Source organism: Podarcis melisellensis (genome assembly GCF_964234715.1).
Source record: "Podarcis melisellensis genome assembly, chromosome: 15".
Classification (NCBI taxonomy): domain Eukaryota; kingdom Metazoa; phylum Chordata; class Lepidosauria; order Squamata; family Lacertidae; genus Podarcis; species Podarcis melisellensis.
The window spans coordinates 21164781-21179782 of NC_138532.1; the positions used below are offsets into that span (position 1 = coordinate 21164781).

Here is a 15002-nt window from a genome sequence, read left to right on the forward strand (position 1 = left end):
GCAGATTAAGAAGAACAAGTGCATAGATGTACATACAGGAAATCTGTCCTGGGCGTTGGACTCCAAATTGACTCATTACATGGGCAATTGGAGAGAGCCTTTTAAAATGGTGGATAGGTTTGTCTGTGATATTGGCCATCATATGTCTATAGATCAGATGTGTCCAGGATCAAAACAGCATATATAAAGTCCCATCTGCATTATGCATTTAAAGCATTATCATACCACTACTGTGGCACATAATTTAATGGTGCTGAGCATTGTTAAGAGACCTCTATTCCCTCCACAGAGTTGCACTTCTCAGAGGGGTTTAACAACTGATCCCTCTTCCAGGAGAACTCTGGGAATTGTAGCTCTGCAAGGAGAATAGGGGCCGCCTGACAAGTCCCAGGATTCTTAATGAACTTCACTTCCTAGTATTCTTTGTTCAGGGTTTTAAAGTGGTATGGTGTTGCTTTAAACATATAGCGCAGCTTAGCCAGCATAACCTCCTCCCAAAGAATCCTGGGCACTGTAGTTTTGACTGTGTTGAACATGCTGTACAGTTTCCAGGGCTCTCTGGGGAGAGCGGATGACTGCTGAAGCCTGCAGAGTAGATCCCTCCAAGAGGAATGCAGCAGATGCTGCCTCTGTTTTTGCTACAGCCTTTGACAAACTGCTCTGTGCCCTGTGGCTATTGAAGACACAGATGCAATATTTAGATCAGGACTTGCTTTTTGTTTGTTCGAAACCTTTCTCGTTTTCTCTTACAAGGAGCCAACAGCTTACATACAGATCTCTCTGTGCATTCCACATGGCCATGGTCTTGAAGCCATCTGGAGGGATATTTGGGATCTTGGATGTATCAGATTTCACTACAAGAAAACACTGCGGACACTGAATGTGCACAGGTTGGGGTGCCTAAGCCGAGGATCCACCTCTGATCTATGCATATCCAGTATCCATGGATACGGGACACCTGAGAGGGGCTCAAGTTTCCAGATCTCATTACTGCCTGTAAAAACACCTCTCTGTTTTTCCTCTGTTCCTCACCCCTTTCTAGAAAAAAAGCAAATGATGCCCCCTCCCACCATCCAGATTATTTGAAAACTCAACTCTCAACATAGGAGGAAATGATGCACATCTAGTCATATCAATGCAAACAAATGTGTCGTTTATTCAGGTTGCGGAATTTCGGCCTCCCGGATGCAGAAAATTTTGGAATCCATTTCCCCTGCAGCATACACGTCCTGCTTCTGCCTTCCCCCAAGCATGCAACAGAAGGAGGGGGTCTTTAGTCCTACCCTGAAAGATGTCACATGGCAGAAGTCCCCTGTGCTCAGTCTGAGAGAAGCTTCCAGAGATCAATGAGCCATGGGACTCAAAGCTATGCACACAGTGAGCAGCCGCTGAAAATGTTAACCTCCTCCTCGTGGTAATGGCTGCTACCTGCCAAGTCCCCAATATTTAAAGAAACGCTATCAGCACACCCACTTCCATTCCCTGCAAGCAATGATGGGTGTGAATGCATGGTCAAGCAAAGACTGATCCTGTGGAGGAGGCAACAACTTGCCTGATCCAGCCCTTGGAGATTTTTTCCTCCTTCATAGAGCAACACTTGGGAATGCAGGACGTTGCCCTTTGACGAAGCCAGGCCTCAGGAAGCTGCCTTATATGGAGTCCCTCTAAGGTAAAAAAGGTAAAGGACCCCTGGACGGTTAAGTTCCGTCAAAGGCGACTATGGGGTTGTGGCGCTCATCTCGCTTTCAGGCTGAGGGAGCCGGCGTTTGTCCACAGGCAGCTTTCCGGGTCATGTGGCCAGCATGACTAAGCAGCTTCTGGCGCAACAGGACACCGTGACAAAAGCCAGAGCGTACGGAAACGCCGTTTACCTTCCCGCCGCAGCGGTACCTTCTTATCTACTTGCACTGGTGTGCTTTCAAACTGCTAGGTTGGCAGGAGCTGGGACACAGCAACGGGAGCTCACTCATCACAGGGATTCGAACCGCTGACCTTTTGATTGGCAAGCCCAAGAGGCTCAGTGGTTTAGACCACAGCGCCACCCACATCTCCTGTGGAGTCCATCTTCCTCAGTACTGTCTCCACTGACTGGCAGAGGGTCTCTGGGATTTCAGGCAGGGTCCTCTTCCAGCCCTACCTGGAAATGCCATTTGGGATCAATGCAAGCAAGCCCACCTTTCAGCAAGCAAGCCCACCTTTCAGCACCGAGCTGTGGCCTGTCCCCTGCATCCTTCAAGTAACACTGAGTACGTGGGAAGGGAATCGCTCTGCACAGTTCCTGGAGCAGGAGGTTGGCAGGAGTTAGCAGAGAGAGCCACGAGAGCCGAATGGCTCATTGGCAACCTCTATGTTGGGCCCAATTTGACTCTGTGGTACCCCTTCCTTGTTTATCTATGTGTGGGGGTGGGGTGGGGAAAGCAAATTTTGATCACACACATAGTTTTCTGAACACGTACCAAAAGCCTCACGAGGCATGCCCATCGTGGGAAACTTAGGGAGATAGGAAGCTTGCCTTATACTGAGCCAGACCACTATTTGTCCATCTAGTTCAGTACTGTCCGCACTGACTGGCAGCAGCTCTCCGGGATTTCAGGCTGGGGTCTATTTGGGAGGTGTTATTGGGATCTGAACTCGGGACCTTCTGCATGCAAAGCAGTGCTCTGCCATTGAGCTACGGCCCTCAGACGCTCCACCCCTCCGACTGAAAATAACAATAATTGTTAAAAAGCAAAGCGAGAACACAGGAGGAAAATTGCTACACTTGCCCTCCTGGATATCATGCAGTTTCCTGTTGTACTTTCACGGTTGTTCTTTTGATGATCAAGTCATTCGTTATGTTTCCTAAAAAAACACACACACACAACGCTGGTGGATTTCGCTTCCCCACCACAAGTGCATTGTGGGAAACGGCAACAGGAGCTCAAATGAATATACAGATACAGATATACAAGCCCAGCTGAGGGTGGAGATGCCTTTGCCCCAGACCATCTGAGCTTTTTGTGCTTTCTGTCTTTGTGGCCCGCCTCCCAGTCCAAAAAATTCATTGGTGTGTGATTTAGGCCCCCGTCCCCCGTACAACGTTAAGACAACATACAAGTTCCAGTGTTTTTTTGTGTGTTGGGGGGGAGGGGGGGCATCGGGAGGGGAAACCCAAATATTGACAAAGAGACACCTTTAGACTACAAACAGAAGGGTTTTTTCGGGGGGGGGGAGGTTTCAGTATACTATACAAGGGTGGGCAGTAGTCATTAAAAGGAAAGGAATCTTAACACCAAAGCCACAGAAACAACACTTTAGGGAACAAAGATCTGGTGGAGGACTTAAGGGAGTGGGGGGTAGGCAGGGAAGGAGAAATGTTCCCCCCTCTCCCAAACCTCTCCCTCCCCCCCCAACAGCGAAAGCAAAAATGGATAAAACAAACGACCAGCCCCCTCCTGCCTCGCCTTGTCCTGGTTGCCTCTGAACCAGCAGCAGTTCATTAAAGGAAAAGAAAACAAAAAAACAGAGAGTCTCTGTCACACTACGCACCCTGCCCAGGTCGATGTGTGTTGTGTGTGTGTGTGTGCGCATGGGCTCGTGCGTGAGGAGGGCACGCAGGGGCTGTGCGTGACAGCTGGTGTGGCCCTGGGGCTCGGAGGCAGCGCGTGGCGAGTGTGAGGAGGCAAGAGAAGGGGGGTTGGCCGGAGCGAGCTAAACATACCACTCCTTTTTGGAAATAAAAGACCCGTCGTTCTGAGAGACCATGTTATCGGCTATGTCCAGCTGCTCGGGGTCGTACTGGAAACCGAGTGTCCTCTCGTCGTAGGCCTCCGAGCGGGCCTCGCCCTCGTCCACCGTGAAGTAAGGCCGCTTGGATTCGTCTTCATACTTGCCGGGGGGGCCCCCGCCCAGCTTGCGGTCCCCTCCGGCGCCGTCCTCCTCCTCATCCTCGTAGCTGTGGCCCCCCAGCGGGCCGGCCTTCTTCTCGTCGTCCGAGTCGTCGGGGTACTGGAGGTTCTGCGCCATGGGCGGGTGGTGCTGTGGGATGCCGGCCTTGCTGTAGCCGTTGCCGTAGACGTGCTTCTTGGTGCTGTAGTCGCCCTTGAAGGTGTGGCGCCGGTGGCGGAGCACGACAAAAACCACCACGGCCAGCACCACGACCAGGGAGACTCCGCCCACCACGCCCCCAATCACAGCGGTGGGGATGGTCGACTGCGCCACGGATGTGCCCGGTGGAGACGGGGTGTAGGGGAATTCTGGGTAGGAAAAGACAGATGGAAGGGGGAACAAGCGTCAGTCTGTGAGGAACGGCCACACCATGCTTTAAGAATTTAAAGAAACCAAAGTAAAAAAAAAAAATATATATCGGGGAGGGTGGGGGGTGGGGAGATGAGGAGAAGGGAAAAGGGAGGGAAAAGTCGGGAAGGGGGGGTGGCTACCTACGGAGGCCCTCCGCTCAGCCTCTGTGCGTCGGATTAAGCCTCAAAGTCCGCTTCTGTCAGCGCAAGCAAGTTAGCATCATGCATCAGCCCAGCGCATCGGAACATCCCGATTCCATGTTCCTGTCAGAGTCGGGAGCTCTGAAATGCCAACTGCATGCACCCACCCCAGGGAAATATCTTTAGGTGTTGGGGACCAGAGCTGAAGACACCGTCAAATTTCCCTTCAGAGTTCCACCCCACATTTTTTAGACCCCTATCCTGAGAACTTGAAGCACATCTGCCGAATATTCGCAGAATATTTGACAGTGGGTGATCATCGGGCTTCTGTTGCTGTTTGGTACATGTCTGATAAAGTTTCTCGCTTGGAGATGTTAAGATCCCATGAAAAATCAAAGCAGGTGGATAGAAGCCGCCGAGCCTTAAAAACGCAGCGTCCTATTTGCAATGCAACTTTGAATGATTCTTGCTTCGAGTTTGCAATTTTGCAGGCAGTTTATGTATTTAAAATTTATATAACCGCTGGGTTGAAGAAAACCTCAAAGCAGTTTACAATGAGAATAAAACAGTAAGGTTATTGGTATTATTATTATTATTATTATTTTTTTAAAAAAAATATCTCAAAGAAGAGCAGCTATTTGCAAAACAGCAAATTCTGACATGTTGTCCAGTTTGGTGGGGGGACTCCTATCTGCGACTATTTGCTTCAGCTCAATGGGCACCCCACTTGGGAATCAGCTCTGGTTTCTTGAGCTTGCCTGTGTGAGAGCTTTCCAGGTATAAACAGCAGCTCCACCTGAAAAGAGAGGCACCCTCTCCCACCACTCTTCCCCCCAAAGAGACCCCCATTCTTTCACAGAAAGGTAACATTTCATTAGATGTGGCTTCGCCACACAGATGTCCAAACCATGCCATTATTCCTCTTTGAAAATTGGGGAAGAGAGATTGTGTGAGCCAGACACCCAAGTGGTAGGATGTGGTATTACGTCCTCTCGTAGCTCGCCCTAAAAAAATGCGAGAGGCTTTGGAAAATATTAATGCGATGCAATCCATTAAACCAGCACTCAGTGGCGTAGCGTGGGTTGTCAGCACCCGGGGCAAGGCAAGTCATTTCCGCCCCTTAACCCGTGGATTTGCGCCCCCTAACCCTAACCCCCAGATGTTGCGCCCGGTGCGGCCAGCCCCCCCTGCACCCCCCACACTACACCACTGCCAGCACTGAAAGGAAGTTCCATCAGGGCACCTGCTGTATTCAGTAGGGATGTGTTGCATTTATTTAAATAATGATAATCTGCACCAAGTTAACCCCATATCTGCACACAGAGAGAAAGCCCCTCCCTCAACCTGTTTGAGTTATCGATGTTTTATTTACTGATTTTGTAAAATCCGGCACTCAGGGGTAGACTGCGTGTGTATATGGAGGCTTCATTTTTTTTTTTTTTTGCTGCCGAGTCCTACATCCCTCCATGGAGTTGACTGGCCAAAACCACTGGTGCCAAGACACTGGTCACCTCTGCATCCGGGCTGGGGTGGGGGAGAGCAAACTCCCTAAGTTAATGACACCTCATGAGAAGCAAGGGCTTCTCACAAATTTATGCCCTGCCAGTTTCACTATGTTGACCCTGAGTTCTCCCCGAGGGAAGGGAACGGTTTCCTACCAGCAACCTTCTCCCACTGCTCGGAAACTTACTAACCTCCACGGCACACCCCGTCATCCATTTCACACCGAAGCACCAATTCCCACCCCATCTTCTCTCTCTTCATAATAAAGGAAGTATTTTTTTCCTTCTTCCACGAAATGGAAAAATGAGTGCGAGAAGGTAGACCAGCCAAGGTCATGCAAGAACTCAGAACAGGGCGGGGGTGAGGTTGGGGTTGGACGCCTGGCTTTGAGCCAAAGGCATTATCGTTGCTGCATATTAGCCCAAGCAAATGCTGGATGGAAAGAGAGAGAAAGAAGGAAAGAAAGAACGAAAGAAGGACAGAGAGAGGGGGACCATTGTATCTTGTTTGGTGCATCCAAATTTAAGACGCTTGCCAGAATCCTACAGCTGAAAAGCCCCCTCACCCCCTCACCACAAACCCCAGGCTCACCTGCATCTGTCAACCCCACCAGTATATTTTCTCATCTCCCCCCAAAAAACATCAAGTTGTTTTCACTACATGTTCCAGTCTAGAAACCTTGCCCTCCAGATTCCACCACATGGGGCTGCGATTGCTCGTTGGTGCACTCTGCAATCTGCTCAGAAGTCCTCTCTCCTGCACCATGTGAGTTGGGCGTAGCAAATTCAGTCCTGCACTCCCAAGAGCCCTCGACAGGGAGCATTTGTGGAGAGGGGGTGCATCTCCCCAAACAGAGCACTCCAAAGGACCGAGCAAGCTTTGCATTGCAGTTGTAAGGAGGGTGCTGCCAGGGAGCCCATCTCCCACCAGGGCAGACCTGCACAACGTGAACAAGGGCCATAGCTTAGTGGCACAGCAGTCTGCCTTGCATGCAGGAGGTTCCAGGTTCGATCCCTTGCGTCTCCAGGTAGGGCTGGGGGAAAGATTCAGACCTGAAACCCTGGAGAGCTTCTGCCAGTCAGAGTAGACAGTACTAGATGCACCAATGGCGTGAATGGTATAAGGCAGCTCCCTAGGTTCCTCACTTGCGACCTGTGGGGTGAGCAAAACAGCTGGGAGAGGGGAGATCTTCACCCTCTTTCCCTGCCTGTCTCTCTATTCCAAAGGAGACTGCAAATCTGGGCTCAGACTCCAAGCTCACCCATCACCCCCCGCCGCCATGCCACACTTCCCATTATTAACAATTCAGTAGCAAAATAGCAAGATGCCGTTTGTTTTCACACAATCCCCCGGCACTTGTGTGCCCGCCCCGTGACACCCCGTTGCCATGACACTTCCACAGATCTCTCCTTCCCCAATGCCGCCTGCAAGGTGAATTGTGGTTGGGGGCTGGCTGGGTGGCGGGGGGCAGGGAGAGAGAGATTATAGTTTCCAGCATTTGCATCCAGTCTCTCTGCTTCTCTCAAAGCTTCCCCGCTCCCCACCCCCCAAAATTTATCCTTTGCCCCCATCTTGTCTTTTTCTCTTTTACTGGGCTTAAAACAAAAGGCTTGACACACAGGGATGTTTCCTATTCCTTTCCTATTGCAGAGAAAGCCTTGCCTGCTAAATGGCTGGGTGATGTTGCACTCAAGGTAGGGTTCCGCTTAGGGGCGGAGGAGCAGCGGCTGGTTAGAAATTTGGCAACCTCACACAGCTCACTGTTCAATGACTTTGGGAGACCGTGGGTTCAATCCAGGGCTAGTCCTACTCAGAGTACCTTGACTACCTTAGAGTAGTTCATTTCAATGGGTTTTCTCCAAGCGGAACCGGGTTGGCTACAAGCCCAGGAAACCCAGTTTTGTGGGGGAAATACCAATCAGAGTAGGAGGAAGAGCAAAAGGGGAACCAGAAGTAGAAAAGAAGGGAAGGAAAGGGAAGGGTTGTGTTTTTTTTTTCAGAGAGAGAAAGGGACGACCATCTTATGGAAGGGACAATGAAAAGGAAAGTTCATGACACCGCCACTTGGTGGCGCTAGAGACCAGCTCTGTGCCCCAGATTCTTGGTGGGGAGGCGACTTTCAAGAGCATTTTGAGATTCCTTGCGGCCCCTTTGCCCTCTACAAACATCCTTTGCGGAGAGGCCTGCCTTCCTCCCTTTCTGTCCAAGAACCAAGCTCCCACCCAGGGTTGCTTTTCCTGTGAGATCCCCTAAGGACAGGGAGCTCCTCTACAAACAGCGTCATCCCAAACCGTTGGGATTCCCTTTGAAGCTCAAAAGATCCTCGGCCTGTATCCCAACCTTCCCTCTCCCAAGCCAGTCATACTAGGAACATTTCACATTCTCTGACTGCATGGAGATGTTCAGAAACCTCAGTGAGATGCCAGGTTGTAATAGGGTTGGGAAAACACGTGGAATTGCAATGATATTTCCCCTGCCAAACAGTGATGGAGAGCCTTTTTCTTCTTCCAGTCTGAGGCCTGCATGCCTTCTAGTGGCAAGTGGGGACAGAGGCAACAGCGTGTGGAGGCAACGCCAAAAGTGGGCAGAGTTATGGCTGTGACTCTTAACTTTCTGCAACAGGCTCCATTTCAGCCATATAAAAATCCAGAGGCAAGGAAGGCAGCCTGAGGTTCTCCACTCCTGTCATAGTCCAACACTTTGAATGCTACATTACACAACATTGCCTCTTCTTGAAGGCCAGATTACATCTAACTCTAGAATTAAGAGCATTCTACACCTGCAACCTCATTGGACTGTGACCTCTGTTTGCGTGCTCCAAAATTACCTGGGACCTCAGCTCTTCCTAACTGGCTTTTTCTCAGCCAGGTCCACCAAAAGACAAAAGATTCGGAGTTGCATCCAATGCTGGTTCTACTCAGAAAAGACCCACTGAAGTTGATGGGTGAAGTTGAAGAGCTGCTCACCATGAATGCCTCCACTTCAGAGGTGCCAGAACTGAGCTTTGTCGATTTCTGGCCGAAAGAAAGCCCTGGTTGTATCTAACTAAGGTTCATTAATTTCAATGGGTCAACACAGTGGCATACAAGCTTTTGACTCCCACCCCCACCCCCAATCCCACATCAGTGTCATCTTTCCACCCAGCTCTGCTGGCCCAAAGTTGACCTCTGCTGCTGATGAATAACTTATCCTTTCTGCAGGGATCATTCCAGATTCCCTCACTCAGGCGTCTCGGCTGCACCGTCTGTCCTGTGTGGTTCGTTTCGCACATTGCACAGCGGCAGAAAACACACACCACAGGCCTGCACCACTGCAGAATATACTTGGCCAAAGCCTGACATCCTGGACTAGATGGGCCACTTGCCTGATCCAGCAAGACTCTTCTTATGTTCGAGTCCAGCATCTTGCTCTCCAACCAGATGCCTTTGGGAAGCCTCCATAAAAGACCTGAGCGCTCTCTCCCGCTGGTGATGTCTAAATCTAAGAAGCTACCCAAGACTGTTGTCTGACCATTCAGCCCTTTAGCCCACTCTGCAGGATCATTCGCTTCCTGGTGCATTGGGCCCCCAAGCCAATGAATGGGTGTGCATGTCTGCTGTTGGGGCTCCCATCTCTGGCACCGAAATGGCTCGGACAGGCCCTTGCAAAAGGGTTGTGCCAGTCTCAGAAATCCTGGGGACAACCATTGCCTCCAAGGGGCCCAGTCTTGCTGCACTGGGGGTGGGAGTCTGTTGCTGCATCTGAAAACCCCATTAGGAGGAAAACAATCTGGAGAGGATTAAAGCCCTGCCATGACATAGGAAGCAGGCAGAGGGTGGGGAGCGGTTTAAAGAGAATCCATCACACTTCTCCTCCCCCTTTGGTGGCGTATAAACCTCTTTTGTCCTCCCTCCCATTAAAACAGCAGGCAGGGGCATGAAAAGCGGCTACCTCGGATTCCACCCCCTCCTCGTTTTGCTCTGACAGCTGTTGCATTCAGGCAAGGCTTCCTGTCCTGCTGCCAATGGCTCTATCTCCTGGGGCAGCAGCTGGAAGCAAAGAGAATAGAGGGATCGCTTTGGGTTTCGCTCTGGAACGGGGCCGAGGCTGCTGCATTTCTTTGATCCCGCCAAAGGGAAAGACAATGGGGGACTTATTTAGGAAAGAGCGATGAGTGCGAACAGGGGCCTGCACAGGAGTCGGGGATTCTCCTCTTCTGGGCAAGGAGGTTAGTAGGATCCTTTCCAGGAAAGGCTGGCACTGAGTGGGTCCCACCTGTTGCTGACAGACAGCTGGAGGGGCCATGGCAGCAAAAGATGCCCAGAGAGGCCTCCCCTCTCTTCCCACGAAGATGGAAACACAGCACACCAAATTAATAACTCTCACACTGATTATTCGCGGAGGCACGCCATGCCGTCGTTCTCCAGCACGCAACAGAGGTTGGAGGGAGACCTTCCATTTGTCAAGTTTCTAGATTCCCTTTCTGCCACAGAATCTCAGGGGCTGCTTCTCTCATTAGAACTTCGCAGAGTCATATTTGAAGTCACACGTCCTGAGCATAAGGAGAGAGCTTTTGAATGGTAAAAGCTCCTCATTCTCCCACCCCTCTTTCAACCATATTACATACAAATGCCAGAGTTCCCTTTTGGCTACCAGTACATCCATCTGCGGGACGCGGGTGGTGCTGTGGCTTAAACCACAGAGCCTAGGGCTTGCAGATCAGAAAGCCGGCGGTTCGAATCCCTGCGACGGGGTGAGCTCCCGTTGCTCGGTCCCTGCTCCTGCCAATCTAGCAGTTCGAAAGCACAAAAGTGCAAGTAGATAAATAGGTACCGCTCCGGCAGGAAGGTAAATGGCATTTCCATGAGCTGCTCTGGTTCGCCAGAAGCGGCTTAGTCATGCTGGCCACATGACTCAGAATCTGTACGCCAGCTCCCTCGGGCTATAGAGCGAGATGAGCGCCGCAGCCCCAGAGTCGTCTGCGACTGGACCTAATGGTCAGGAGTCCCTTTACCTTTATCTTTACATCCAGCTGCTATTCTAGCTTTCCCCAATGGCCAGGCATGATGAGAGTTGGGGAAAGCTACCTGACACTACCTTAATTCTACCACCTCTTCCTGCAGCAAGTTGCAAAGCCTGGAGTGGAGTGTTTAGGGAATGGGCTAAGCATGGATCCCTCCTCCACTATGATGCTCATCAGGATATGATTCTAAAAGTGGGTGGAGACAAGCTTTAATGAAACTCTGGACTGGATTTGTGGCTTGTGGCTTGTGGCTACCCAGCCCATAGGGGCATAGTCAGTGGGCTTATGCTGAGTCAAGACCATTGATCTCAGTTTTGTCTACACAGACTGGAAGTGACTCTGCTGAGGTTTCAGACAGGGAATCCTTTTCATCTCCCCTGTGGTGATGCCATTAAGGTTTCAACCTGGGATCTTCTGCAGGCAAGGCAAGGCAAGGCAAGGCAGGTGCTGTATCACTCAGCTATTGCCCCTTCCCAGCCTTCTGGCACACCAAACCACTGGAAGGTTCAGGACAACGAAAGTCCTTCTTTTGCAAGAACAATGGAACTCACTCCCGCAGGAGGCAGGGATTAGACAAATTTATGGAGGAGAGAGCTCTCAATGGCTACTAGCCACAATGGCTCTGGGCTCTGCTTCCATGTTTAGAGGAAATAATGCGGAAGAGTTCTCTACCTGGTTGGCCACTGTGAGAACAAGGATGCTGGCTGGCTGGCCATCAGTCATGGATGCTTTAGTTGAGATTCCTGCATTGCAAGGGGTTGGGGCTTCCTTTCCAACTCTACAATTCAATTGGACTGATCCAGCAGGCTCGTCTGATAATAGAAGGAAACTGCCTTTTCTACCATAGGGCATTGTGCCAAAGAAGAGAGAAAGGGTAGGTTTGTGTGCAATGTCCCTTTCTGAAACCACTGGGGACTCGCCCAGAGGTTCAGCAGCTGCCGTCGGCTTTCCAGGCTCCTGCGATAGGTTTCGGGACAGATGCCAGACGGGTTTTAGAATTTAATCTTTCTGCAGGGTCACCTATTGCTTGTCAATCAAGCACTTCCTGGTGGGGGACTGAGGTGGGGGCTGGCATCCTGCCCCCCCCCCCCCGCCCTGCAGACTAGGAGGCCAGGTTTCAAAGCAGTTGAGTTTCACTCCTGAATGGGGGTGTGTGTGTGTGTGCCTGGGATGAGTTGGTGCTCTGCTACCGTGCAATTTACTTGTCCATTTACCTATATGAAATGTGTTGCTTTCCTTCAAGTTGGGCCCAAAGGGACAGGTAATAAGAGATTTGAAAGTGGCACCTTCTCACAGTTACTCATATCTCCCCTCTCCTCTTCCCATTCCCCCCAGTTGTTGACTTTGGATCCAGAGATGTCTCCATCTATGCCGGAACGCTTTTCATTCTTTATTGCTTGCTTGCTTAATTCATCACCAACAATCATTGTCTCCTACATGTCCTCCTTTAAAGCTGTCATCTGATTAAAGATATGTACATCCCTGTTTGATTTGTGGTTAAAAACCCAAGAATCCATTTTCATTCACTGATCACACTGAAAACAAATACGAGTGTTACTGAAACCTCTAGTCAGGAGGTTGCCAAGGTTCATGCGAGATAACTTTCTGAAGTCTCTCACAACCAGGCACAATGAACTACAACTCTCCAGAGCAGCTGTTGAGGCGTTGTAGTCCAAAATGTCTGGAGGGCACCAGGTTGGGGAAGCCTGCTGTGAGCTTTCAGAAGCAAATCCTCTTGCTTGTCACTGGAGTAAAACTGCACCATCGCTTTCCTGCACTTTCCTTTCCTTTTCCTCCTCACACAATGAACGAGAACCAAAAGTGTCTCGGAGAAAACTCCACGGCCAAATTGTGTGTAAGCATTAAACTGCCAATCAACTAAATGCAATTAAAAGCCACGAGGGAGAGTGCTGTTGCATTCAGGCATGGGCACCAACTTTAATAAAATATTGGGTGTGTGGGTGTCAGATAAGCCCTGTCCCCGATCCTAGCAACGGAGGTACCTAGGGCTGCTAAAAGTTTATTCTCCTCTCACACCAACTTTCCTCCCACAAAACAGCTTTGTGAGGTGGACTGGCCTCAGAAACGAAGACTGGTCCAGGGCTACGCTGAATCCGTAAAGCTAAAAAAGCTAAAATGGGACTTGAACCCAACTCTCCCCAAGCCCAACTTTCTGGACATCTGGTTGCCCCCCTCCAATAAAATAAATCAATGAAGGCTGGCTGCAGAAATATGCTCTGGCCTGCTTGGGCATATTTTTAGGACACATAGTGTTCACAATTGCTCTTAAATATTGCATTTTAACTGTTGTAACCTGCCATGGGACAATGGGTGAAAAGGCAATGCCTATCAACTGGGGGGGGGCGGCCTCCTCAAATATTTTATTGGGGGGGAGGCTGAAGAGAGCTGTTGGAGTTGGTGCCCACACACTCGGGTCCTGTCTATGGGTTTTCCACAAGCATCTGGCTAGCCACAGTGAGACGAGGATCCTGGACTAGTTGGCCTGATCCAACGCGCTCGTTTTTCATTCTTATTACTGCTCAGGACTGTGAGGAAACATAAGTAACTGAATGTCTGGGTGCGCGCGCGACTGCAGCAGAGGAAGATCCTGCCTCGTTTCCAACTGCGTAGCTCTGGCTGATTCTGCATCTGTGCGCCCGTGCGTGAAGCTTCCCTGTGCATGCCTGCGCTTCTGCGCCCGCAGATGCTTGGTGGAGCGTGCTCCCCTGCAGGGGAACATGCAAATCCTTGGGAAGCCCCTCCGAAGACACGTGCGGGTGCCGCTAAGCCTCTCCTCGAGAGCCTCCTCGTTCTGCACCCCCAAACACGCAAGCAAGCAAGCCGGCCGTAATGAAGTTGCACGTCTTGCAGCCTGGATTCACCTCGGCTGACAAATGTCCTGCAACGCCAAGAAAGCTATTACGTGAACAGATTGTGGGAATAAAATATTAAACTTCCACTTATCCATCTTTTTAATGTGCTGTAACTCTTAATGCCAGCTTGCAGCCAGTGCTGGGAGCTCATCATCAGGGGGTTGGCCCAGGCAGGCAGGCAGGCAGGCAGGCAGGCAGGCAAACAGACACACACACTCCTTCCTTCCCAAGGCAGGGTGAGATTCTGCAGGGCGGAAGAGCATTGTGGGAAACTGTGTTTGTTTATGCACAACTGCAAGCACGAAAACTCCCGAGACAGCCTTCTCGGAGGGCTCTCCGATCTGGGATCATCTGTGGTTTTGCCTAGATGACTATTTGCTGGGAATTCCAAGGCAGTGGAATAAATATCATTTTAGTTTGAAACACAGTGAGTTCAAGGTCTTACTATTGGTACAGAAAACCCTTAAGAGCTCGGGCCAAGTTTACTTAAGGGACCCCCTTAATCTGTACCTCAGGTTAAGAGCTTAATTCATTCCTGGGGTCTGTTCTTAACCCGAAACTGTTCTTAACCTGACGTACCACTTTAGCTAATGGGGCCTCCTGCTGATGCCACGCCGCCACACGATTTCTGTTCTCATCCTGAAGCAAGGTTCTTAACCCGAGGTACTCTTACTGGGTTAGCGGATTTTGTAACCTGAAGCATCTGTAACCTGAAGTGTCTGTAACCTGAAGCGTCTGCAACCCAAGGTACCACTGTATATGCCTGTTTGATCAATTCGATCTACAGAATGGGAACTTCTGCAAGGGCCACACAATGCCCATTCTGAGTTTGTAAGGAGGCACACTTTCACCGTGGCAGCACATGTCCTTTGGAACTCATTGCCTTTTGATCTTAGGCAGCCACCATCATTGTAAACTACCCTATGATCATCAGATGAAGGGGCTATAGAAAATTAATAATAATAGTAGTAATGAAATTCTGACACTTACTGAATACTTTTCTGTTTCAGCAGTCCTATCCAGACACATGATTTATTGCATTTTAGCCTTTTTAGATGTTTTAAAATGTCTTAAACATATTTCTTCCTTTTCCCTTTATTTGTGTTTTATTGCAGATACGTTTGCTACCCTGGGCTCCTTTGGAATTCAAGTAATAAATAACATGATGATCCATGTCTTCTAGCTCTTGATTCAAAAAAACACGCA

At 50.1% G+C, this 15002-nt stretch overlaps 1 protein-coding gene across 6 annotated transcripts in view; it reads right to left on the bottom strand.

Annotated features, from left to right (window-relative positions):
• The window catches only part of NECTIN1 (nectin cell adhesion molecule 1), a 195629-nt gene that overhangs the window by 58511 nt on the left and 122116 nt on the right, over positions 1-15002 (bottom strand). Inside the window, exon 7 of one of the 6 annotated variants that reach the window (XM_081889899.1) lies at positions 1137-4235. The exons of the other annotated variants lie outside the window; for them this stretch is intronic. Within the exon in view, the coding sequence (XP_081746025.1) occupies positions 3691-4235 (545 nt within the window). The 3' untranslated portion in view covers positions 1137-3690. Of the gene's footprint in view, positions 1-1136; positions 4236-15002 lie in introns of those variants that run through there. 6 annotated transcript variants of the gene reach the window in all.